Raw genomic sequence first — 18,187 nt, 5'->3', positions numbered from 1 at the left:
CATCAACCTACAGAGTGTTCTCTCTTCTTGCCAGACTGAATGTTAAAGTAGTATTTGTACAGAGATACTTTTCTTATAAAAATGTACTTTGAAGAGACTGAAGATGATGAGAACTAAAGTCAGATACTCAAACTGATTTAGCTTTTATTTATTTTCCTCTTCCCATAAGCTACAGTTCTGCATTAGTCATTTCTCATGGAATGAAGTTGTGGTTGCCACCGTGGGCTTGGGGTTAAAGTAGAGGAGACTTCAGAGGGAAGGAATTAATATAAATTTATAAGCTATTGCTTGCATAAATAACAGGAAACAATAGTATTTATACCCTTTTATAGCACAGTTGCCTAGAATAATACATACAGTAATACTATGGTATGGACACAGCTGCCATTCCGCTATACGTAGCTGACTTGTTCTTCTGTTTTATCAACTTCATTCTCTGTGAGCAGCAATGTGTCCAGCAGAATGGCTGACGACGCTTGGATGGGTGAACTCCTCAGCCTCATTGGGCTCTGGTACATAATGGGGTTAATCCCATTTCTCATCCCATGCATGACAAAAAGCTTGGAATTTTCTGCCACAGAACTTCTGAAAGAGATCCTGCTGGAGCGCTTCCGAAGGGCCTTGATAGGCTTTGTGGTCCTATAGTTGCAAGTGATATACCTGCTGAAAGCCTCCCTAAATGTTTTGTTGAAGAGTGTATAGACAAGAGGGTTCACTCCTGAGGACACATATCCTATCCAAACAAATATCTCCATAAGCTTTTGAAAAACTTCCTTGTTGCAAGAGTTGCACAGAACTGAACTTATGTTTGTTATGAAGAATGGGCACCACATCAACAAGAAAAGAAAAAATACGATCCCCAGAACTTTTGACGCCCTTTGTTCATTGGTTATTGTTTGCATGGACTTCCTCCCAATCGTAGATGTTCGGCAGATAGGCATTTCATTGGGCAAAGTCTTGTCCTTTCTGGAGCCATTTAGCATGGCCACCTTTTCTGGTGAGGAGGCAGGTGTTGTGTCACGCTGAAATACTGTGGACACTGTTGACCAAGTGAAACGCTGAGGTGGCTTGTTGATCAAGTAGGCCTTCTTGCGTAGCACTTGGATTGTCAGAAAATAAGTGACTATCATGATAGCGAGGGGAATGAAGAACGCAGCCACTGATCCGTACAGAATGAAGTCATGAAAACGATCAGGCATCAGGACGCACGTGATGTTTGTAGAGTTGCCGTCTCCATCTTCAATGCCTCTGATAGGGATTGGAATAGCAATGCCTACAGGAGAAAAACCAAGTACTTAGCATATAGTAATTGCTTGCAATCTCCTTTTTGGGCCTGAAGCCTCAGGGTCTATAAAGAAAGGTAGTTCCTGAGGTCTGCAGCCGGCACAGAATGATGGAGAGAACATAAATTGTTGAGAATAGCATGTGGGTGACTGGGCAAATAGTATTTTGTAAGCCTTGGCGAGCTCAGCTTTAACAGAGTGCCCTTTCTCAGGAGATTGGGCCTTACCCTTAGTGTTGAGGAAGCAGTATAAAGTTGCCAACTTCTCAAGTGTAAAAAGACATGAATTGCTTTGACTCCAGTTTTTAGAATGAGTATGGCTTTTCCTCCAGTGAAATATGTTTCCCTAGTGCCATCTGCTTCTCTTTTTTCCTCCAGGGTAACCTTTGAACTTTTTGAAGGCAGTTATGTAAATACATAAAACTTGTCTTTCCTTCTTATCTTACCCACATCAAGTGACTGGACACAGACAGCTGATTTTTTTCACCCTGCTTGACTCTTTCATATATACAAGTAGTTAAATAGATGCCAGAATTATGCAGTGTGTGTTAGAGATGGATTTGTTGTTTAAAGTCTCTTGCATATTTAAGAGTGTTTAAATGAGGCTAGCTAGCTCTGTAATTCACCACTCGTTTTTAAAAAAAAATGTTAGCAGTCTTGTCTTTTTAAATGAATTTTTTACAACCACTAAATTACAGTCAGCACTTAATTTGCCAGTCTGACATTACAACGAAAACAACAGGTTCCTTGCTGTCTGGTGAAGGTTATTTGTGCTATGTTTCCTGATACCACTTAATGAGATCTAGGGATTTACTGTATTCCTCTGCTACTCTGCTTACTGAAGTTGATTGAAGGCAGCAAGAACTAAAATTCCCTTCAGCCATTTGATCCCTTTCTTAATAGGTGGCACACCTTCAGGTACAGCAAACATGTAAAATGAGGATTGAAGCAAATTAACCTTTGATTTGGAGAACCCTGGCTCTGCTGCAGAGTACTTTTGTGTGGATAAAAAAAGAAATGAAAAAGTACAGCACTGATTAATAACAAATCAGGCATTAAAAGGTCAACTGTAAGTGTCTTGTCATGCTAACAGTTTCCTTTTTTTGTGATAAAATAGAGCATCTTTTCTCCTATCCTCACAGCTCTTCCAGAAATTTTTTCAAGTTGGAATTTTTTTTGGTTTTAAGCATGTATGTATTGGCCAAGAAGGTGGATGTACCCATTCTCCTATGCATCGTTGGCCTTAATAATTCAGAATAATTTTGTTCTTTCTCTTGCACACAGAGCATATAGCACTATATGCCTGTGGCCACCTGCAGTGTGTGTTAAGTTATTTGAATTAAATGTTTTCACCTTCTTAGCTCATTTAACAGATTTTTTGTTTTTGAACATTAAAGACAGGTGAGATGCCACATGCACACCACAGAGGTGCTAATGTCATAAAAGTTTACACGTTGGCATCCTTTATATAAACTGTTTGGGGTTTGGTTTTAGTTTTGGGTTGTTTGGGTTTTTTTTGCTTGGAAGTTAGCCTATCTATGTGCTATATTGCCAGTGCATCTCAGTCTTCAGTGTGAAATGTTACCAGCCGCTCACTCACCTCTCAATCCGAGATCAGTAATGAACTTTTTTTTGTTTTACTTGCTTCATGGGACAATAGTAAGGCACAGGTTTTAGAAGCAGCAGCATCTACTCAAGGCTTAAAATTGTTTGGAACAGAATATACTACCACAGGAACTTGAAATCTTGCTTTCCTGGGAGATATGCTGTGCATGCAGATGTTGTCTTCTGATTTTTTTTTTGGATGTTTAGGACCATGAAGAAGAGTGATGATTATCCCTGCTCAATCCTTACCCTTTCTGGTAAGCCTGATAAGGAGCAGCGGTTCAGGTAGATTTTTATGATGGAGCTATGTGTGGTCCAAGAGGTGGACTTAGGCCAGCCCAGGTGTTAGGGTCTGCTAATCAATAGAACAACCAAATTTTCCACTTTGCCCAGCTTTCACCTATTGTTTTGGACATGAAAAGCTTCTGTATTCCTTTTCCTCCAAGTCTCACGTACCTATTGAAATGAGCCAAACCACGATGATTTTGATGATTGTTGTAGCCCATGAATTGTACTGACTAGCCTGGATTGGCTTTTTTATGGCAATATAGCGATCTAGGGAGATGGCACAGAGGTGCATGATGGAAGCTGTGGAAAAGAGGACGTCAAGGAACAGCCAGATAGGACACAAGGCAGTTGGGAAAGGCCAGGCGTTGTCTGAAAGAAAACAGAAAACTCATTAGAATCTAAGCTTTTTGAGAACTTTTGGTGTGTGGTTTTCTTTTGGCTTTAGAAACTTTGAGAAGTTCTTTATCCAACAGGAACCGAGCTTTGCCACTGCCTCTGTCTTATGTTTTAGTTAGCTACTAATTAGTACGATTGGTTGCTACCATCATATTGATCAGGCTGTTTGTGTATTACAAACCTTTCCCTATCTCTTTGTTCATTTTAGATCATAAGCTCTTTGTGGCAAGGACTTTAGATAAAACAACTCTTCAACAAATGGGCCATGACTGTGCTTGGTCCTCGTACCCTGCTATTAAATGATTATTTTCATCTATGTCTCCTTGATAGTCCTGTGATTCAAGGTTGTATTGAATGGATGAGATAATGGGTCATGACCAGTGTATTCACCAGTTATTGCAGAATCATCTCAGTGGTGATTTTGAAGAATCTAGTTCATACAGTTTTAAAATGAGTTTACTGTGTCACTTGACCAGATACAGTTGAGCACTAATGCGGCAAAGCCAGGCTCTTCTGCCTCACTAATAGTTTTATAAAAATTGAAGGGCTTTTATGTGCATCTTTTGTTTTGTTTTGTTTTTTCAAGATTGATGGCTTGGATTTGAAGTCTGGCATTCTGTTTCTTATAGTAGTTATCTGTCTTTAATGTTAATCTTTATAGCAAACACAGGGTCTGTCAACTGCGTTGTGGCCAAGATCAAGGTTTGTAGTGTTCAACTTTTCAAGGGGCTTGTATTTTTGAGAGCTGGGCCTCCACTATCAATGTTTACAATACTGAATTGAATGAACTGTAATGAAACTCTCATTTTTTTTTTTAACTGCTTTATTTTCACTCACAAGTAGTTTGTATTGTAGTCCAGTGCTAGCAGTGTTCAGTTTGAGACGCACCATAGTGTTGTGTGTCTTTAAGAATGTTCTGTAGTCCTGGGGAAGAATGTGTGAATGCCGAAGTTTTTCCTGTTTCTAATGGCATAAGGTGATCTACCAAATAGATACTCTCCTTCCTTATGAAATTCAGCTGTACTCAATCAGTAGGCGTGTTAATAGTATTGCCAGAGAAATTGGGGTTTTGTTCAATAATAATTGGGGGGGGCGGGGGGGAAGGACACTTCAAACAAATCCGTTTGGTTTTAATCTCCTTGCTCTGAATAAATAGATCTGCGTGCTGAGAATGCTAAATGAGCTGGGCTATTGTGATGCCCAGTCTTATCAATGTGGCAATGTTGCAGTAGTTTGAGATTAAACATTTTTTCATAATGTAACTGATAGCTGGAATTGATAACAGTGCTTCCTTGACTGGAATAATAAACTCCAGAGGATGGAAAATTTTATAAAGTCAGACATAGCACATAGTTGTCTGCACTCTTACCTACGTTGGGAAATCTCACTTGTTAAACAAAGGGAATGGATGGATGGAGCGCTGAACTGAACCTCACCCGTCCCCAAAGCAGTGGACTCCAGGTGAGGATGATGTAGGCAGTGAGACAGAAGGGAGAGAGGCGGTCTATTTTCAAATCATTAACCAGTAAATTTTAATATCTAGCTGCATATTTTCTAAAATGGATACCATGCTTGAAACTACTCTTCAAAAAACTATCCTGTCAGGCAGGTATGAGAAAGCTGTAATTAGTATGTTATGAAATGCTTACTCATATTTAATTTTCCTATCTACACTTTCAGCTGGCACTAAGGTATGGTGCCTTTCTGAACAAACAAAAGTAAAACCAAAATGTCTTGTGGCTCATGCAACCACCTGTAAAAAAAAAAAAAAAAAATTTAAAAAAAAAAAGAAAAAATTCAGTTAAAAGAAATCATATTTTTGATGGGCTTTAAATGTTTTTGCCCACTCCAGAAAAATAAGACCACTTCAGATAAATTATGAACAATAGAAAGTGTATTCTGTATCTTGAAGGATGGCAAGTAACACGGCTGGATTTCAAGTGAGCAGCTAATGCTTCTGTCGAGAGTCCTTACACGCTGCTCCCTGGATTATAACTGCTTTGGTTTCTGGAGAATTGCAGTGTGATAAATTCTTTCCTTTTGTAGTTAATTTACTCTTTGCAGAAGAAAACCCTCAAACAATTTGCAGCAAAAAGCTCTTTTATTTCTTTTAAATACAGATGCATTTAAACAGCTATCTGCAAAGCAACCTTGTATGTTTTTGAGTTGTAAGAGCTCTTGTTAGTTAAGTGCAACTGAACAGAGAAAAATTTGTTTTGTCTTTATTTTTGTCTTGTTTAGAACTGGGTGCAGAAGGCAGTAAGTTACCACATTCATGATTGTAGCTTTATGTGCTATTATATTTGTGTGTATGAGATGATGGGTTTTGTCCAAACAAAATCAGAGTAGACTTTAAATGCAGTAGCTGATAAAAAGTGAAGAATATGGTTATTACTTAAAACAAATATTATGAAGCTGATACCATAAAGTCCAGAAGAGTCACATAGTTGTCTGGGATTCATACTGTGGTGTATTTTCCTTTATTTACTTTGATTTATTGGTTACACCTCTGCTAGAAGCTCTGTGCTTAGCATGAGGGATGGTTCTGGGCTGAGATTTTTGGGCTTTCCTGGTGATGGTATCACTGGCCTATTCCGTTAGTTTGGGGGTAGGGAAAAAAAGGAATATTAATTTCCCCACAGGACTCACAAAGCATCTCTGACCCCTGAACATGATGTTGACCTGCTTGTTTGTTGTCCTGCTTAATTCTGACTGAAGCTAAAATGAGTATGTCCTGCCAAGCGGTGATCTGAAGGCGTTAGCAGGTCATGCTTAGTTTGGATTATTACAAGTTCTGATTTTTCTAGTCTAGCTCCACACTGGTGGAGCAGACCAAAGCATTTACTGGGCTGACTGAGATTTTCATTGAGGGTTGAAATGCTGATTTAAACAAGCTAGTGGCTTGGGTTTTTAAATAATTTTTTTTGAATGCCTAGGTTACATGACAAACATGCCTGCCTGAAAACTTGTCTGGTTTCTCCAGCTGTCAGGTGGTATAAGATAAAAAGGTATTCCTCTTTCAAACAAATCTTGCCTCGGATCCTTCTAGCTGCAGCAGCGCTGCTGTTGCAGATTATTTTCCTTATTTTAAGTCAAAACAAGGTAAAATACATGTTTTAAGATGTCTTACACCTTAAGAGAAGTAAGATGAGCTTTTATCACAGCTGTCTACCTTTGATTAATCTTTATTTAAGAAAAGCTTTGTTTATAGGAAATACCTTGGAAATGTGTAATCCTTAAAACTAGGTACAGTATAGAAGAGGAGCTGCTCTTGCTATAATCGGAAAGGTTTTTGGGAAGCTTGGGAGAACACGCCACTTATACATAAGCATGATCAAGAGAGATCTTTAAATAGACATGGAAACCGTTTGTTCTTCTGCTCTAAGGGCCGCTGACACGTGTTGCTTGTAAAGGACTTTGTTGCTGTTAGATAACGATGCTTTTACTGAGATGGAAATTGGATGTTTTTAATCACTGGCTGACTTAAGCCTAGGTTTCATTCTTCAAATTGGTGCGTGCGTGCCTGTAGCCTGGGTGCGTGGTGGTCACCCTCGTGTTGGTGTTCGGCTTCGTGGACTGCCCCAGCCTGGTGTTTCCTGGCACCCCCACGGCTGCCTGCCTGCCTTTATTTCTCGGCTACAATTATAGTTTCGACAGTAATTGTTCACTGTTGTGTAGGTTTTTTTTAATTTAGCCAAAGTAATTTATTTTTTCATTAGAGTTGCTTTGTGAGGACTAAACCTTTCCTTTCTCACTTATCATTAGATTTGAGATTTTGGGTGGTAGCCATCAATTAAAGCAGTTTTCTCCGATAGTTTCCACAAGCAAGAAGGAAAGCCTTTCTGTGGTTCATCATCAGTAACAGGGGAAAATTAAGACAGTGGTTGCTTGTGATAGATTTTAAAACTAATGGTTTGCAGCCTGGGATGATCAGCATTACCTTTTGATTTTTAAGTGGATGAATACGAGGAAGAGAGAATATACTTTGAAAGATGTACATGCACTGTCTCCAGGTAACCTAGAGCCCACCAAGCTGTGGACAACAGACTTCTTCCTGCTGCAGGCTTTGCAAATGACAAGATCTCTCTTAAGTTTATTTGCTAATTTCACTAGCCAGTGAATAGCAACATTTTTGCTTTCCTTCAGTAGTTCTGAGTGTTAGAAATTTGGACAACTCTTTTGAAAGCTAGATTTCAGAAAATGCCATTCTTTCCTAACGTGCCCTCCTTTTTTTTGAAGAAATGAAAAGAATTTAGCAAGCAATAAAAGCAATGAACTGTTTTTGTATATTCTGACACTCACACTCCTAAAGTAAAATTAGTGTGTATTCGTACCAGAGTTACATTTCGGTTGCTCTGAGAATAAATCACCTGCTGCTTATGGTATTATACCTGTGAGTGACTTACAGATGTATTGATTTATTTACTTTTAAAACAGGCAAGTCTTTATTATAGAGACAGTCTGTTTCTGAAGATTTTTCTGTAAGCGTACCGTCAGGGCACGGAGCCAGGATCTGTAGTGGATTTTGAATTTGAACACTGTGTGACACATTCATTTTTAGTCAGGATCATTTAATGTGACTGCATTTTAGTTTACACCTTTTCCTTTAAGTATTCTCCACCTAATTAGATATCAGTCCCAAATCAGAAGCATAATATTTGTATTCTGTATCTAGAAACTGCACCCAGCTATTTCATTATTATGGGAACATTCCTGTGTGGAATTGCCCGGAGGCTGTACTTAATTTGCTCTCTGGCTATCAATGATTATTCTATGTTCAAGAAGTTATCTGGCTAATGTAGCTTCAAGATTTAGACTTGTTGTGTATTTAGGTGTCTGTTGTAGCTTCATTCCAGTAACTCCTCATGTTTTGCTCATGCTTTGAACTTCTATAAACACCTCAGCATCTTATACCAGTCAGTGAAGAGGCAAAGCAGTTTTCTGGTTGATTGCCAAAGACAGATTTATATGCAAGAAATTTCAGTTTTAACCACTGCTATGTGAAAGGCTGGTCGCAATCTTACTTAGTTAATTATAACTAATTTTGCTACTTTCTTGTAAATTTCCGGCAACATAAAAGAGGCTTTTGTTTGACTTTTAAATTAAGATTCCTAGCATGCTTTAAACTGTTGTAACCAGGGTTTAATACTGGATTAATTGAGAGATTAAGGAGGAATAGTCTCTTTATAAAGTTAAAAAGAAAATATTTATTAGTCTAGCAAAATGAAAATAATTTTTTAAAAAATCAGAAAAACTCCACCACCACCAAAAAAACCCTTCGGAAGATCCAGAACTTGCCTTCCCTTTGTATTCATTGCTAGTGCAATACTGGTAGTTTTTATGGTTAGTAGTTTTAGTTTTATTATTAATGAGACCTTTGGCAAGAACTGAACAGTTACAGTCTGTGTGTAAGCATGTATATACATATCTGTTTCTTGCCTCTACACACATATGTGCACAGACATGACTTACCAAGGCTTTTTCTAAGTGACTGCATTCTTTTGCAAGTTAGAAATCACTGTCCTGGTCACGTACGCTTATTTTTCTTTTGAGAAACTGTTGCTTGAAAGAAGACTTATTTTATGATATCCACACTGAATTCTGACCTCAAATTTGTACCTCTGTTTAGGGAGAAGGAGTCTGTAATACACAAATCCAGTCTCAAGGCATTTAGTGAATAAACACATTTGTTAATAAAGTGATACCAGTCTTCTGGAGCAAACAAAAGCTACTGATGGCCTTTCTGAAATAAAGTTTATGATTGTGTTTGCTTGTTGCTCAGGCAACTCTTGGAGATCTAGCACAGGAAAAATGAACTCCTGCAGCCTTTCATTACCTAGGGCCCAGTGGTATCTATACCTTAAAGGTAGTTGTGTAAATCTGTAAATTTATTGAAAAACCCCTCTCATGTTGCTTATTTTTTTTCCCTATTTGTATAATGTGAAAATAGACCATTTAAAATGTATTCTTAAAGAAGTTTTAGGAGTAAAAGAGAGACTTTCCCATGGTGCTGCCTCTGATTTGCTGTCAAAAGCAATATCTGAAATAAAGCTGGGCATGAGAGAGTATGAAAAAATCATGTTTGTTCTGTAACGACTAACGAGAAAGGTATTTTTTACATAAACATACATTGGGTGTGACATTTTCTATTTTATTCTATATGAGCCAAACGAAATGACAAATCCGAATCTCAAACATTAGGTACACAGATTGAGGGTTCCTTGGTTTGACAGATGAGTTAATTCTTTGGGATGCTTTATGAACCTGCCACTTTCCCCAGCCTGGGAGAAAATCGGTTTCTCTGAAAGGTGGCACTGGTAAAGTTTGCTGTCACTGATGGTGCAGGGGACCATCTCTGACTGCTCCTGGAGCTTGGAGTCAATACTAAGGTAAAACCAGGTGCCTGACTCCTAGAAAGTTCAAAACCTGTTCAGTGTACTGAACAGATACCTACTCTTCATTTTTTAAGAGAAGACTGCCTGCAATTAGTGTAATATCCAGTAGAACAGATACCAACATTATGCTGATGTTAAAAATAATATTCCACTATACAAAATATAATTTCCCATGTTTGGCTCCAATTTAGTATCAGTTTAGAGTCTCAGGTGATTTTTGAATGGTTTGGTTCAAAGGAAAGAATATCCACAGTGGGTGTACTTCCCATAAATGCATTAGGCTATATTAAGGTGAGAGGGACAGAAGATTTAGCAGCCCTCATTCAAGTGATTTTTAAAATTGTAAGGGTAGAAAGCAAACAGTTTTTCTGTTTGAATTAGTCCTCCCCAAATTGTACCCCACATGCTACCCTGATGAAACAAACGCACTGTACTTACCAAATAATATTATGAGAAGGGCAATTGGCATCACAAACAGACCCACGAGCAAATCTGCCACCGCCAAGGATGTCAAAAAGTAGTTGGTAGCATATTGCAACTTTTTCTCTAGAGACACCGCCAGTATGACAAGTATGTTCCCCCCAATGGTGGGGATTATCACCAGGAGGATCAGTAGAGCTGCCCAGCGCACTTTGTTTCCTTGTTGGTCACTTGGGTAGTCCTGCTTGGGTTCTCCTGTTACTGAGAGAGGCGACAAAGATCCATTGCCAACTCCAGACCCATTGAAGAAATGCAAAGGATAGGACATTTTTGTGTCCAGCAGAATGTATTCAGGAGCTGTATTTTGTGCGGTAATTGGGTACGGTGTAAGAGTTCACTGTTCCTCTCTGGTCCAGGATGGTCCTGAAGAAAGGCCAGCATGGTCAGTATGGTAGACTGGTCATCTGCTATTTTGAGATACAGTAACCATCTCCAAGGTAGTATCCAAATTTTTTATCCTGTGCCTTGCTGGGTGCAATTAAGTCTTAAAAATGGAACTCCTGTCTTGTGTCCATCTCTGGTTGGTAGGGTTCAGTGGTCTGGTCTCCCCTTTATAGCGAGGTCCAGGTTTGAGAAGATTATAGGAGACAGGTCAATAGCTGTGAAAAGTAAGCAGTGCATGAGCTTCCTTTCTTTTTTGTTTTTCCCCTAAAGCAGTAAAAAGTGATAGATGAATTTGGATGCCAAATGGTTCCCTTTAGATGCAGTGTACGTAGATTTGCTCTTTCTAAGTACAAACTGATGCAAAGGCAGATGCTGGCGTTGTGTATATGCAACTCCTCCTCTCCTGAGTGTCTGGTCGCCGGCAGCGTGTGCGTAGGCAGGCGGCAGTTCCCATATTTCCCCTTATTAAGAATCCTATTTCTCCACAGAGGGTCACCCCAAAAATATCTTCAGAAATGATGTATAAGGCTTCCGTTTTAACGTCTACAGTTGCTAATTTATCAGGTGAAAGTCAGGAAGCTGTAGACAATAAAACACTGGTGGCAGTCTCAAGGGGACTGTAAAGATTTATGGAACTGAGCCATCTAAATTTACCCATTACTTGGAGGGGGGTGGGTGGGTGAGTAAACCGCTTGTTTTTGTAATCTGAGCAGGGCTTTTATTAAGTACAGCCTTTTCTCTCCCTCTCTCTTTCTTTTTTTCTCTCTCTCTCTCTCAACTCTGCTGAAGACTTAACGCTTACATTTCCCCTTCAAGCAGAGAGTAAAGCAGCTGTCACGGCATTTGGCTGCATGAATGCTCAGTTACCGAGAAGATTTGATGTGTTTTCAGGTGAAAAATTGCCTTACCTCTTTCTCTGGCATTTTAGTAGAGTTTGCATCCAGGAAGATCCTTTGTAATTTTCTTTTTCATCACATGGTGGATTTTAAGATAGGATTTTTTTTTTTCACTGCTTTCTGGAAAAAAAGTCGTTCGTTTGGTTTTGGTTTTTATAGTTTTTCTAAAGCTTGTCTCTTTGTGTGCTTTTGTTTAGCACTTATACTTCTTCTAACACCGAGATTAAGAATTTCTATTTTGGGAAAACTGTATTTCTTACCCAGGTATTTTCTCCAACTCTTGAATGGAGGAGAAGAATCTTTCTTGCCACATTTCAAAAAGATAGAAATAAGGTGGTGGTCTTTTTTTTGCTGTCCTTTCTCTTCCATTCTTTTGATGTTTTTACTTAAGTGGGTTGCAGGGTCCTTGGGCAGTATTCTCTTTGTCGATGAGCAAAGCTTTCCCTCTGCTGCTACCACCACCCTTGTTTGTTGATCGGCTCATTCCGGTGTCTCCAGCTCCAGCGCTTGAAAAGCAGGGAAGTAAATGAGTGGGGGTTTGGCTGGAAAAGAACCAGAGAAGGTTAATTGATTCAGTGCTCCGGTACTATCATGTGTGCTCCTGGTAGCTGTGTCAGGATGCGCGGATCCTGTGGAGGACCCTTCACGCTATGATATTGTAGCTGTATCCACCACAGCGTGCCTATGCCTGCTCTCTCCTGCTCGCTTCAACGCTCTCTGGATGGAAGCACAGTTAACCCTAAAAAGTTCTGCTGCCCTGTAAACACTCCCAATTTTTGTTCTTGACGAACTTCTATAAAAGTATTGTTTCATACGCTATTTTAAGTGTGTGCACTGTTACTTTAAATCTTTCTTCATGCAGCTGCTTTTTATTATCATGAATGTTCTCTTTTGTTACCTTCCAACTTTTGGTCAGATGTGTGTATGTCTTATAGTTCCACATTAAAATGGAAATAGAGTTCACTGCCAAGGACATTAGCTGGACAACTGTGTAGGAGAGTCCTTGAGTTTAAGGCCAGAAGAGACCATGAGATCATGGTCTGACCCCCTACGTGTCACCGGCCATTACATTTCCATGAATTGCTAGTGCTCACCAGGCTTGACCAGGAATAGGGTCCTAAGTGAACTGTGAATTGATTTACATTTGTTTAAAAAATATATATATATCTTTAGGGTACAGCTATTTCAAGGCCAAAAAAGAGAGAGCTGCTGCCAGAAATTAATGGAAATACTTGACTTAAAGTGTGTTCAGATCATACAATAGAATTTCCAGCAAAGTAGTTTTCACTTGTTCCTTATTTTTCCTGTTTAAAGGAACCCTTCGGTAAGATTCCATGCTGTATTCATTTGCAATTGACTTTTGATATCTCTTCTTCTTCAGAAAAGTATATAGTTATTCTAATTCTGTTTCCTCATCTGACCACCTCCCCATGGAGGTACTGTACTGAGAGAGTAGAGCACATGAAAATATACAAAAAGCAGAAATCAAGAGAGGACAATACTGTATTGGGCTAATGAGCATTTGGATTCAGTTTTCCTTAAGTTCAACTATTTCTTTAGCAACTTCTGGGTTTTTTTTATAAATCTTTAAGGCTCTCTGGGCATCAGTCTAGCTGTACTTGGAAGTCTTTACCAAGATTTCCATTGGATTAAACACAGCCAGCGTTCACTCTTTCTGATTGTACAGATGAAGCTTGTTTTCCTTATCATTGACACTTGACATATTTTTTTCCTTGTTGAGAGGTGGCTGGAATTGTTACTACTTTCTGGAGATGGAGCTATTGGCAGTATGTTTGCATCATAAATGGAAAAAAAAAAAGTTCCCGAGTAAAACCACCAAAGTATAGTAAAAGATTAATCCTTTAACATCAGTGGTCTGCTTGGGGGTGTATGCTATGTGCAGATCTTCATGTCACTTCTCTGAATTTAAAGAACATAATTAAAAGTTCTGGGGAAGAAAATCAGCAATGCATCTATCAGAAGCATCTGTTAATCAGCAGCATCAGCTACTAATGAAAGCCTGTGCTGAAGCTGAAGCATTATCTTGAAAGATGTTTGGGTTTTTGATATTTTTTTAATTTTTTTTTTTTTTTTTTACTTTTCACATTTTTGCTTTTACAGTGTAGTAGACACTACCCCTCAATCACTTCAGCGTAGGGGAAGTATCAGAGTTACAGAAGTGTAATTTTGTCAACTTGAGTTCTGTATTACCTCTATAAATCTTCTTCACAGGTCTTGCCATCTGAGAAGCACCACTGTTGGCTACTGCAGTAAAGAGTTGTTTTGGTCAAAGCGAAAATCAAGCGTTCCCACTTCTCTGGAATGCCTCAGTGGATGTTGTAATGTCATTTATATGATAAAATAATCTCTTTAGCCACTGGAATGGCTAAATTAAATAAATTGGGAGGGGGGAGGCACCTTGATGAAGCACCAGCTGAAGGCTGTACTGTTGCCTGCAGATTGCTCTGATGAAAGCTGTATAAATGCATTCATATCTAATTGAAAAGGAAATGATTTTTTTAAAAATACAGATGAAAGCAGAGTTTTCTTAGGAACTTGCAGAGGAAGATGATAGAAGTTTAGTTGCATGGAGGATTGCATAGCATATATACCTAATTGGTGCATTGTTTCATTTTAGATGGCTAGAAAACTTCCCTGCCTTTTGGGATGTTTTTTTGAACTTTCCCGGGTTTTAATAATTTCTGAGAAATGCATCCTCTTGCATATTTATTATAGATCTGCAGCAGGTTCTTCAATGGATGCTTCTGGCCAGGCTTTTTGTGCAGGCCCTTGTTCTGCCCCCATGTCCGGCTCCTCTCATGTGTTAATGATGATAAACCTTAAATGTTGCTAGACCCCCACTCTTGGTCCACCATAACAGGAATAGTTGGACCATGCATAGATATTATTTTTTCCTCACCCCTTGCTGTTGTTTCTGTTTTTAAATTGCCAATACTATTTTATTTGAATGGAGACACGTCTACATTAGACATGAGCTGACGCTGGTGACGGTGTTTCACTGAATTTTCACTGAATTTCACTGAATTTTTTTTTTAGAGTTGGAAGGGACCATAGAGATCATCTAGTCCAACTCCCCTGCTGAAGCAGGATTGCCCAGAGCATGTTAGAGCATGGTACTCAGGGCTGCATCCAGGCGGGTCTTGAAAATCTCCAAAGAAGGGGACTCCACAACCTCCCTGGGCAGCCTGTTCCAGGGCTCTGTCACCCTCACCGTGAAGAAGTTGTTCAGTTGGTGCTTATCCATAACTCGGGTTCATCTGCTGCGCCTCCTGGCAGCTCTTACCCTCAGCCTCCTGGCAGTGGGAGGCCTCGTAGAAGTTCTCATTCTTTAGCAAGTCTTGCTTAGGCAACCAGGAGGCATTTCAGAGAAGAACATTGTGGAGAAGGAGGCTGGGTTGCACATGAGATGGTTGCTGTGAATTCCTGGCACGGGAATAGTTCAGATCCTTCTTGTCAAAAGAGAAAGAGATGGGATTTAGACTCATGCTTAGTCTACACTGAAATATGTCAGTTTATTGCATTTTTCTCTGCAGGTTTTCCATCTTCTGTGTTTTCTTCCCTCTGCTACACACACCCCCTTCAGAAATGACTGCAAATTGTGCAATTAGATATCTGCATTCCTCCTTTAATAACTCATTCATGGATGAAATGAAACTTCTGTTAAGCTTTTCTTATTTTGTCTGTCACTGCACTACCAAAGCAACTTGTGGAAATAGTTCTGTATCAAATGATTAATTCACGTCCAATAGTTTAGAATGTCATAAATATTTAGGATCTTTTGAAATATGACTGGGGAGACTTAATGAGGAATTTAAAAGATACATTTGACATTATTCTTTAATTCTCTGACATTTCATTTTTCAATGAGTTGTAAAGTCCTTAAATATTTAGACTAAAAAGTGTATGTTAGTGATGCTTCAGACGCTTCCATTTTTAGTTTCCATCAGAAGACCAGTGTGATGGTTTATTTTCAGTATTCTGTTTATTTACTTATTGGTGCTACCTTATATACATATACAGGGTTTAATATTTAAATATTGCTGAAATATAAAGAGAAACAGCAATAGACCTCTAACCTTCGAGATGTGCAACTTACAGAATTGGAGATAAACTGCACAAAGGTATTTGGATGTGATTCTAACTGGGCTGTGATCTAAGAAACTAAGTGGAATATGCTTCAAGATATGACAATCCAAGTTTTTAATTTGTCTTGTGATGTTGTTGCATGGTTCTTGGGGAAAAAAAGATAAAAGTGGATTATTAAACAGTTGATATACCTAACAGTGTTCCTCAACTTCAGTAGCTCAGTAAGGCTCCTGTAGGCGAAGCCTGCTGAGAATTACAGTATCTGCTGATGTTGCAGTTGTAATTATCTTCAGAAAAAAAAAAAACCAGTTTAGGTTCCTTACAGATTCCTGATAATGCTGCTGTAAGAAATGTTTTGGGGTGAAAGGGAAATACAATTTTAGGGTTTTCTGCAAACTATGGAGAACCTTCCATGGTCAACATCATGGATTGAAAGGAAAACTGGCTGCCTTCTGTGTCCAGCTGATCTGAGTGGATTTGTTGATATCAGTCCGAGTTAGTAACAGTCAACATCCTGGGGTTTTTTTGTGAATTTTTGCACTGGAGGCTTAAGAAAAACTTTCTTTCCTCTTTCCTTGGAAGTACTTGAAGAATCTAAAACTTTCTTTGGTTTCTCAGAAATTCTAGGGCACTTAACAAGCTAAGTATCAGCTTTTATATAAAAGAATATAACATTTTTATATATATATATATATAAATATGTTGCATATTTAATTATATACAGGAGATGAACATCCCCAGGAATGAGATCAAAGTTGAGGCTATAGGGGTAAGGTAATTGGGCAGGAGTTAGCTCCTTTGTTTTCTCTCTGGTTCTGGTTTCCATGAAGATCAAAATCCTTAGCTGCATAGGGTGTTTGTTTCTCATGAAGGTTTTGAGAGCAACCGGTTGGTGAGTAAAACTAATAAAATTCTAGCTATTATGTTTTGCTGAGAATCTCTCGTTGCTGTCTTGATGCATCTTTATTTTTCTTTACGGTTTATGACGTCTGAAACCAAACTGGATCTTGGAGGAAGTCCTTCATCTGCAGCCCATATATCACAACAGTAGAACTTACCCTGGTGTAGGGTGGAAACCAAGCTGTAGATGACTCACTTGTTGAAGTCCTATAGAAGAAACTTAAAGACTTTTTTGGCTTCTTGATGCACTTAGTTTCCTGGTAACAGAACAAAGTTGAAGCCTGTTGCGATGTTTTTTTGTATATGGGTCTGGGTTCACTGATGGCTGTGTTTTGATGGCTTATGTAGGAGCAGTTGAGCAATTTTCAGATGAAAATGAAGGAAATAATCAGGCCGTTCTTTTGTTGTCATTTTTCTGCTGTAGTAAAATGTAATTGCAAAAGCAAGCTGTTTGAGCAAAGCCAGTGTTAGGAAAAAAGGAAGGAACCAGTGCATTAATGACAATTTGTTTTTTAAAAATAGGCATTGCCTATCTTTCTAAGATATACAGCCCAGTTAGAGACATACTTTGGTCTTTAATGTAGGAATGTTTAGATGAAATTACTGGACTGTGTTAGGGGAAGGTCAGACTAGAGGACTATAGTATGTTGCTTCTGTCCTCAAAATATGTTAAATATACTCCAGGTTTAGACTATGACTTTTAAGAGGAGGGAAAAAAATTGTGTCTGGAGATGAAACTTCTGCCCACTGTATCTCCAGATGTTATCCTGGTATTTCAAATGATGTTATCTTCTATGTTTATCTTGTAGTAACGACAGATGTCCGTATTAGGACTAAGAGTGGCCTGTTGATGAATGTAACTTCCGATAAACCATTTATCTTTTTTAGTACTGTTTTTAAGTTTTCTCACACTCTTCATTACTTCTCTCCCTCTCCCACCAGAGGTTTCTACTCAGTAACTACATTGATTCATCAGAAGTGCGTGTTGGAGATCTCCAGTGGGGAGCCAGAAGGGTGGACTTGGTTTGGGAACCAGCCTGGGGCTTCCTAGCAGTGAGGTGGAAGGTTCCCCTGCCAGCAGCGGGACTGGCCTCTGCTGTGCTCGGTGTCACCTCAGCAGCTCCTGCAGCTGTGCTTGTAGTGAAGGGTCAAAGCCAGGGGGAGGAGAAAGTAGTCATGTTTTAAACACGTTCCCCAACTGGATTACCACTTGGAAGTAATGCCGCGGGAGCCCTATTGCAGCCTGTAACTGCTTATGAGGGCTTTTTAATTTTTCTTTTGATTACTTGACAGAGTTGTTTTACGTTTTACAAATTTTATTAAGTGTGGATTTGGGTTTATATGGGCTAATGTTTGGCAACAGTGTGTAGGACTTCGTAAAGCATGTCGGCAATAAAGCAAGCAAGCAAATGTTACTGTTTAAACATCAATGCCAACAGTGCTCTTGTGTACTG

At 39.0% G+C, this 18,187-nt stretch overlaps 2 protein-coding genes across 3 annotated transcripts in view; one reads left to right on the top strand and one right to left on the bottom strand.

Annotated features, from left to right (window-relative positions):
* PSMD1 (proteasome 26S subunit, non-ATPase 1) overlaps positions 1-18,187 on the top strand; it is a 73,844-nt gene that overhangs the window by 27,442 nt on the left and 28,215 nt on the right. The window lies entirely within an intron of this gene.
* HTR2B (5-hydroxytryptamine receptor 2B) lies at positions 156-12,396 on the bottom strand. The gene is made up of 3 exons (XM_074153748.1): positions 10,405-12,396; positions 3,344-3,544; positions 156-1,273 (listed from the first exon to the last, which is right to left on the bottom strand). The coding sequence occupies exons 1-3, from the start codon at positions 10,712-10,714 to the stop codon at positions 393-395; spliced, it is 1,392 nt and encodes a 463-aa protein (XP_074009849.1). The 5' UTR covers positions 10,715-12,396; the 3' UTR covers positions 156-392.

Source organism: Numenius arquata, chromosome 9 (assembly GCF_964106895.1).
Source record: "Numenius arquata chromosome 9, bNumArq3.hap1.1, whole genome shotgun sequence".
NCBI classification, from domain to species: Eukaryota; Metazoa; Chordata; class Aves; order Charadriiformes; family Scolopacidae; genus Numenius; species Numenius arquata.
Note: the sequence above shows the minus strand (reverse complement) of the source record. Positions and strands in the feature narration are given on the sequence as shown.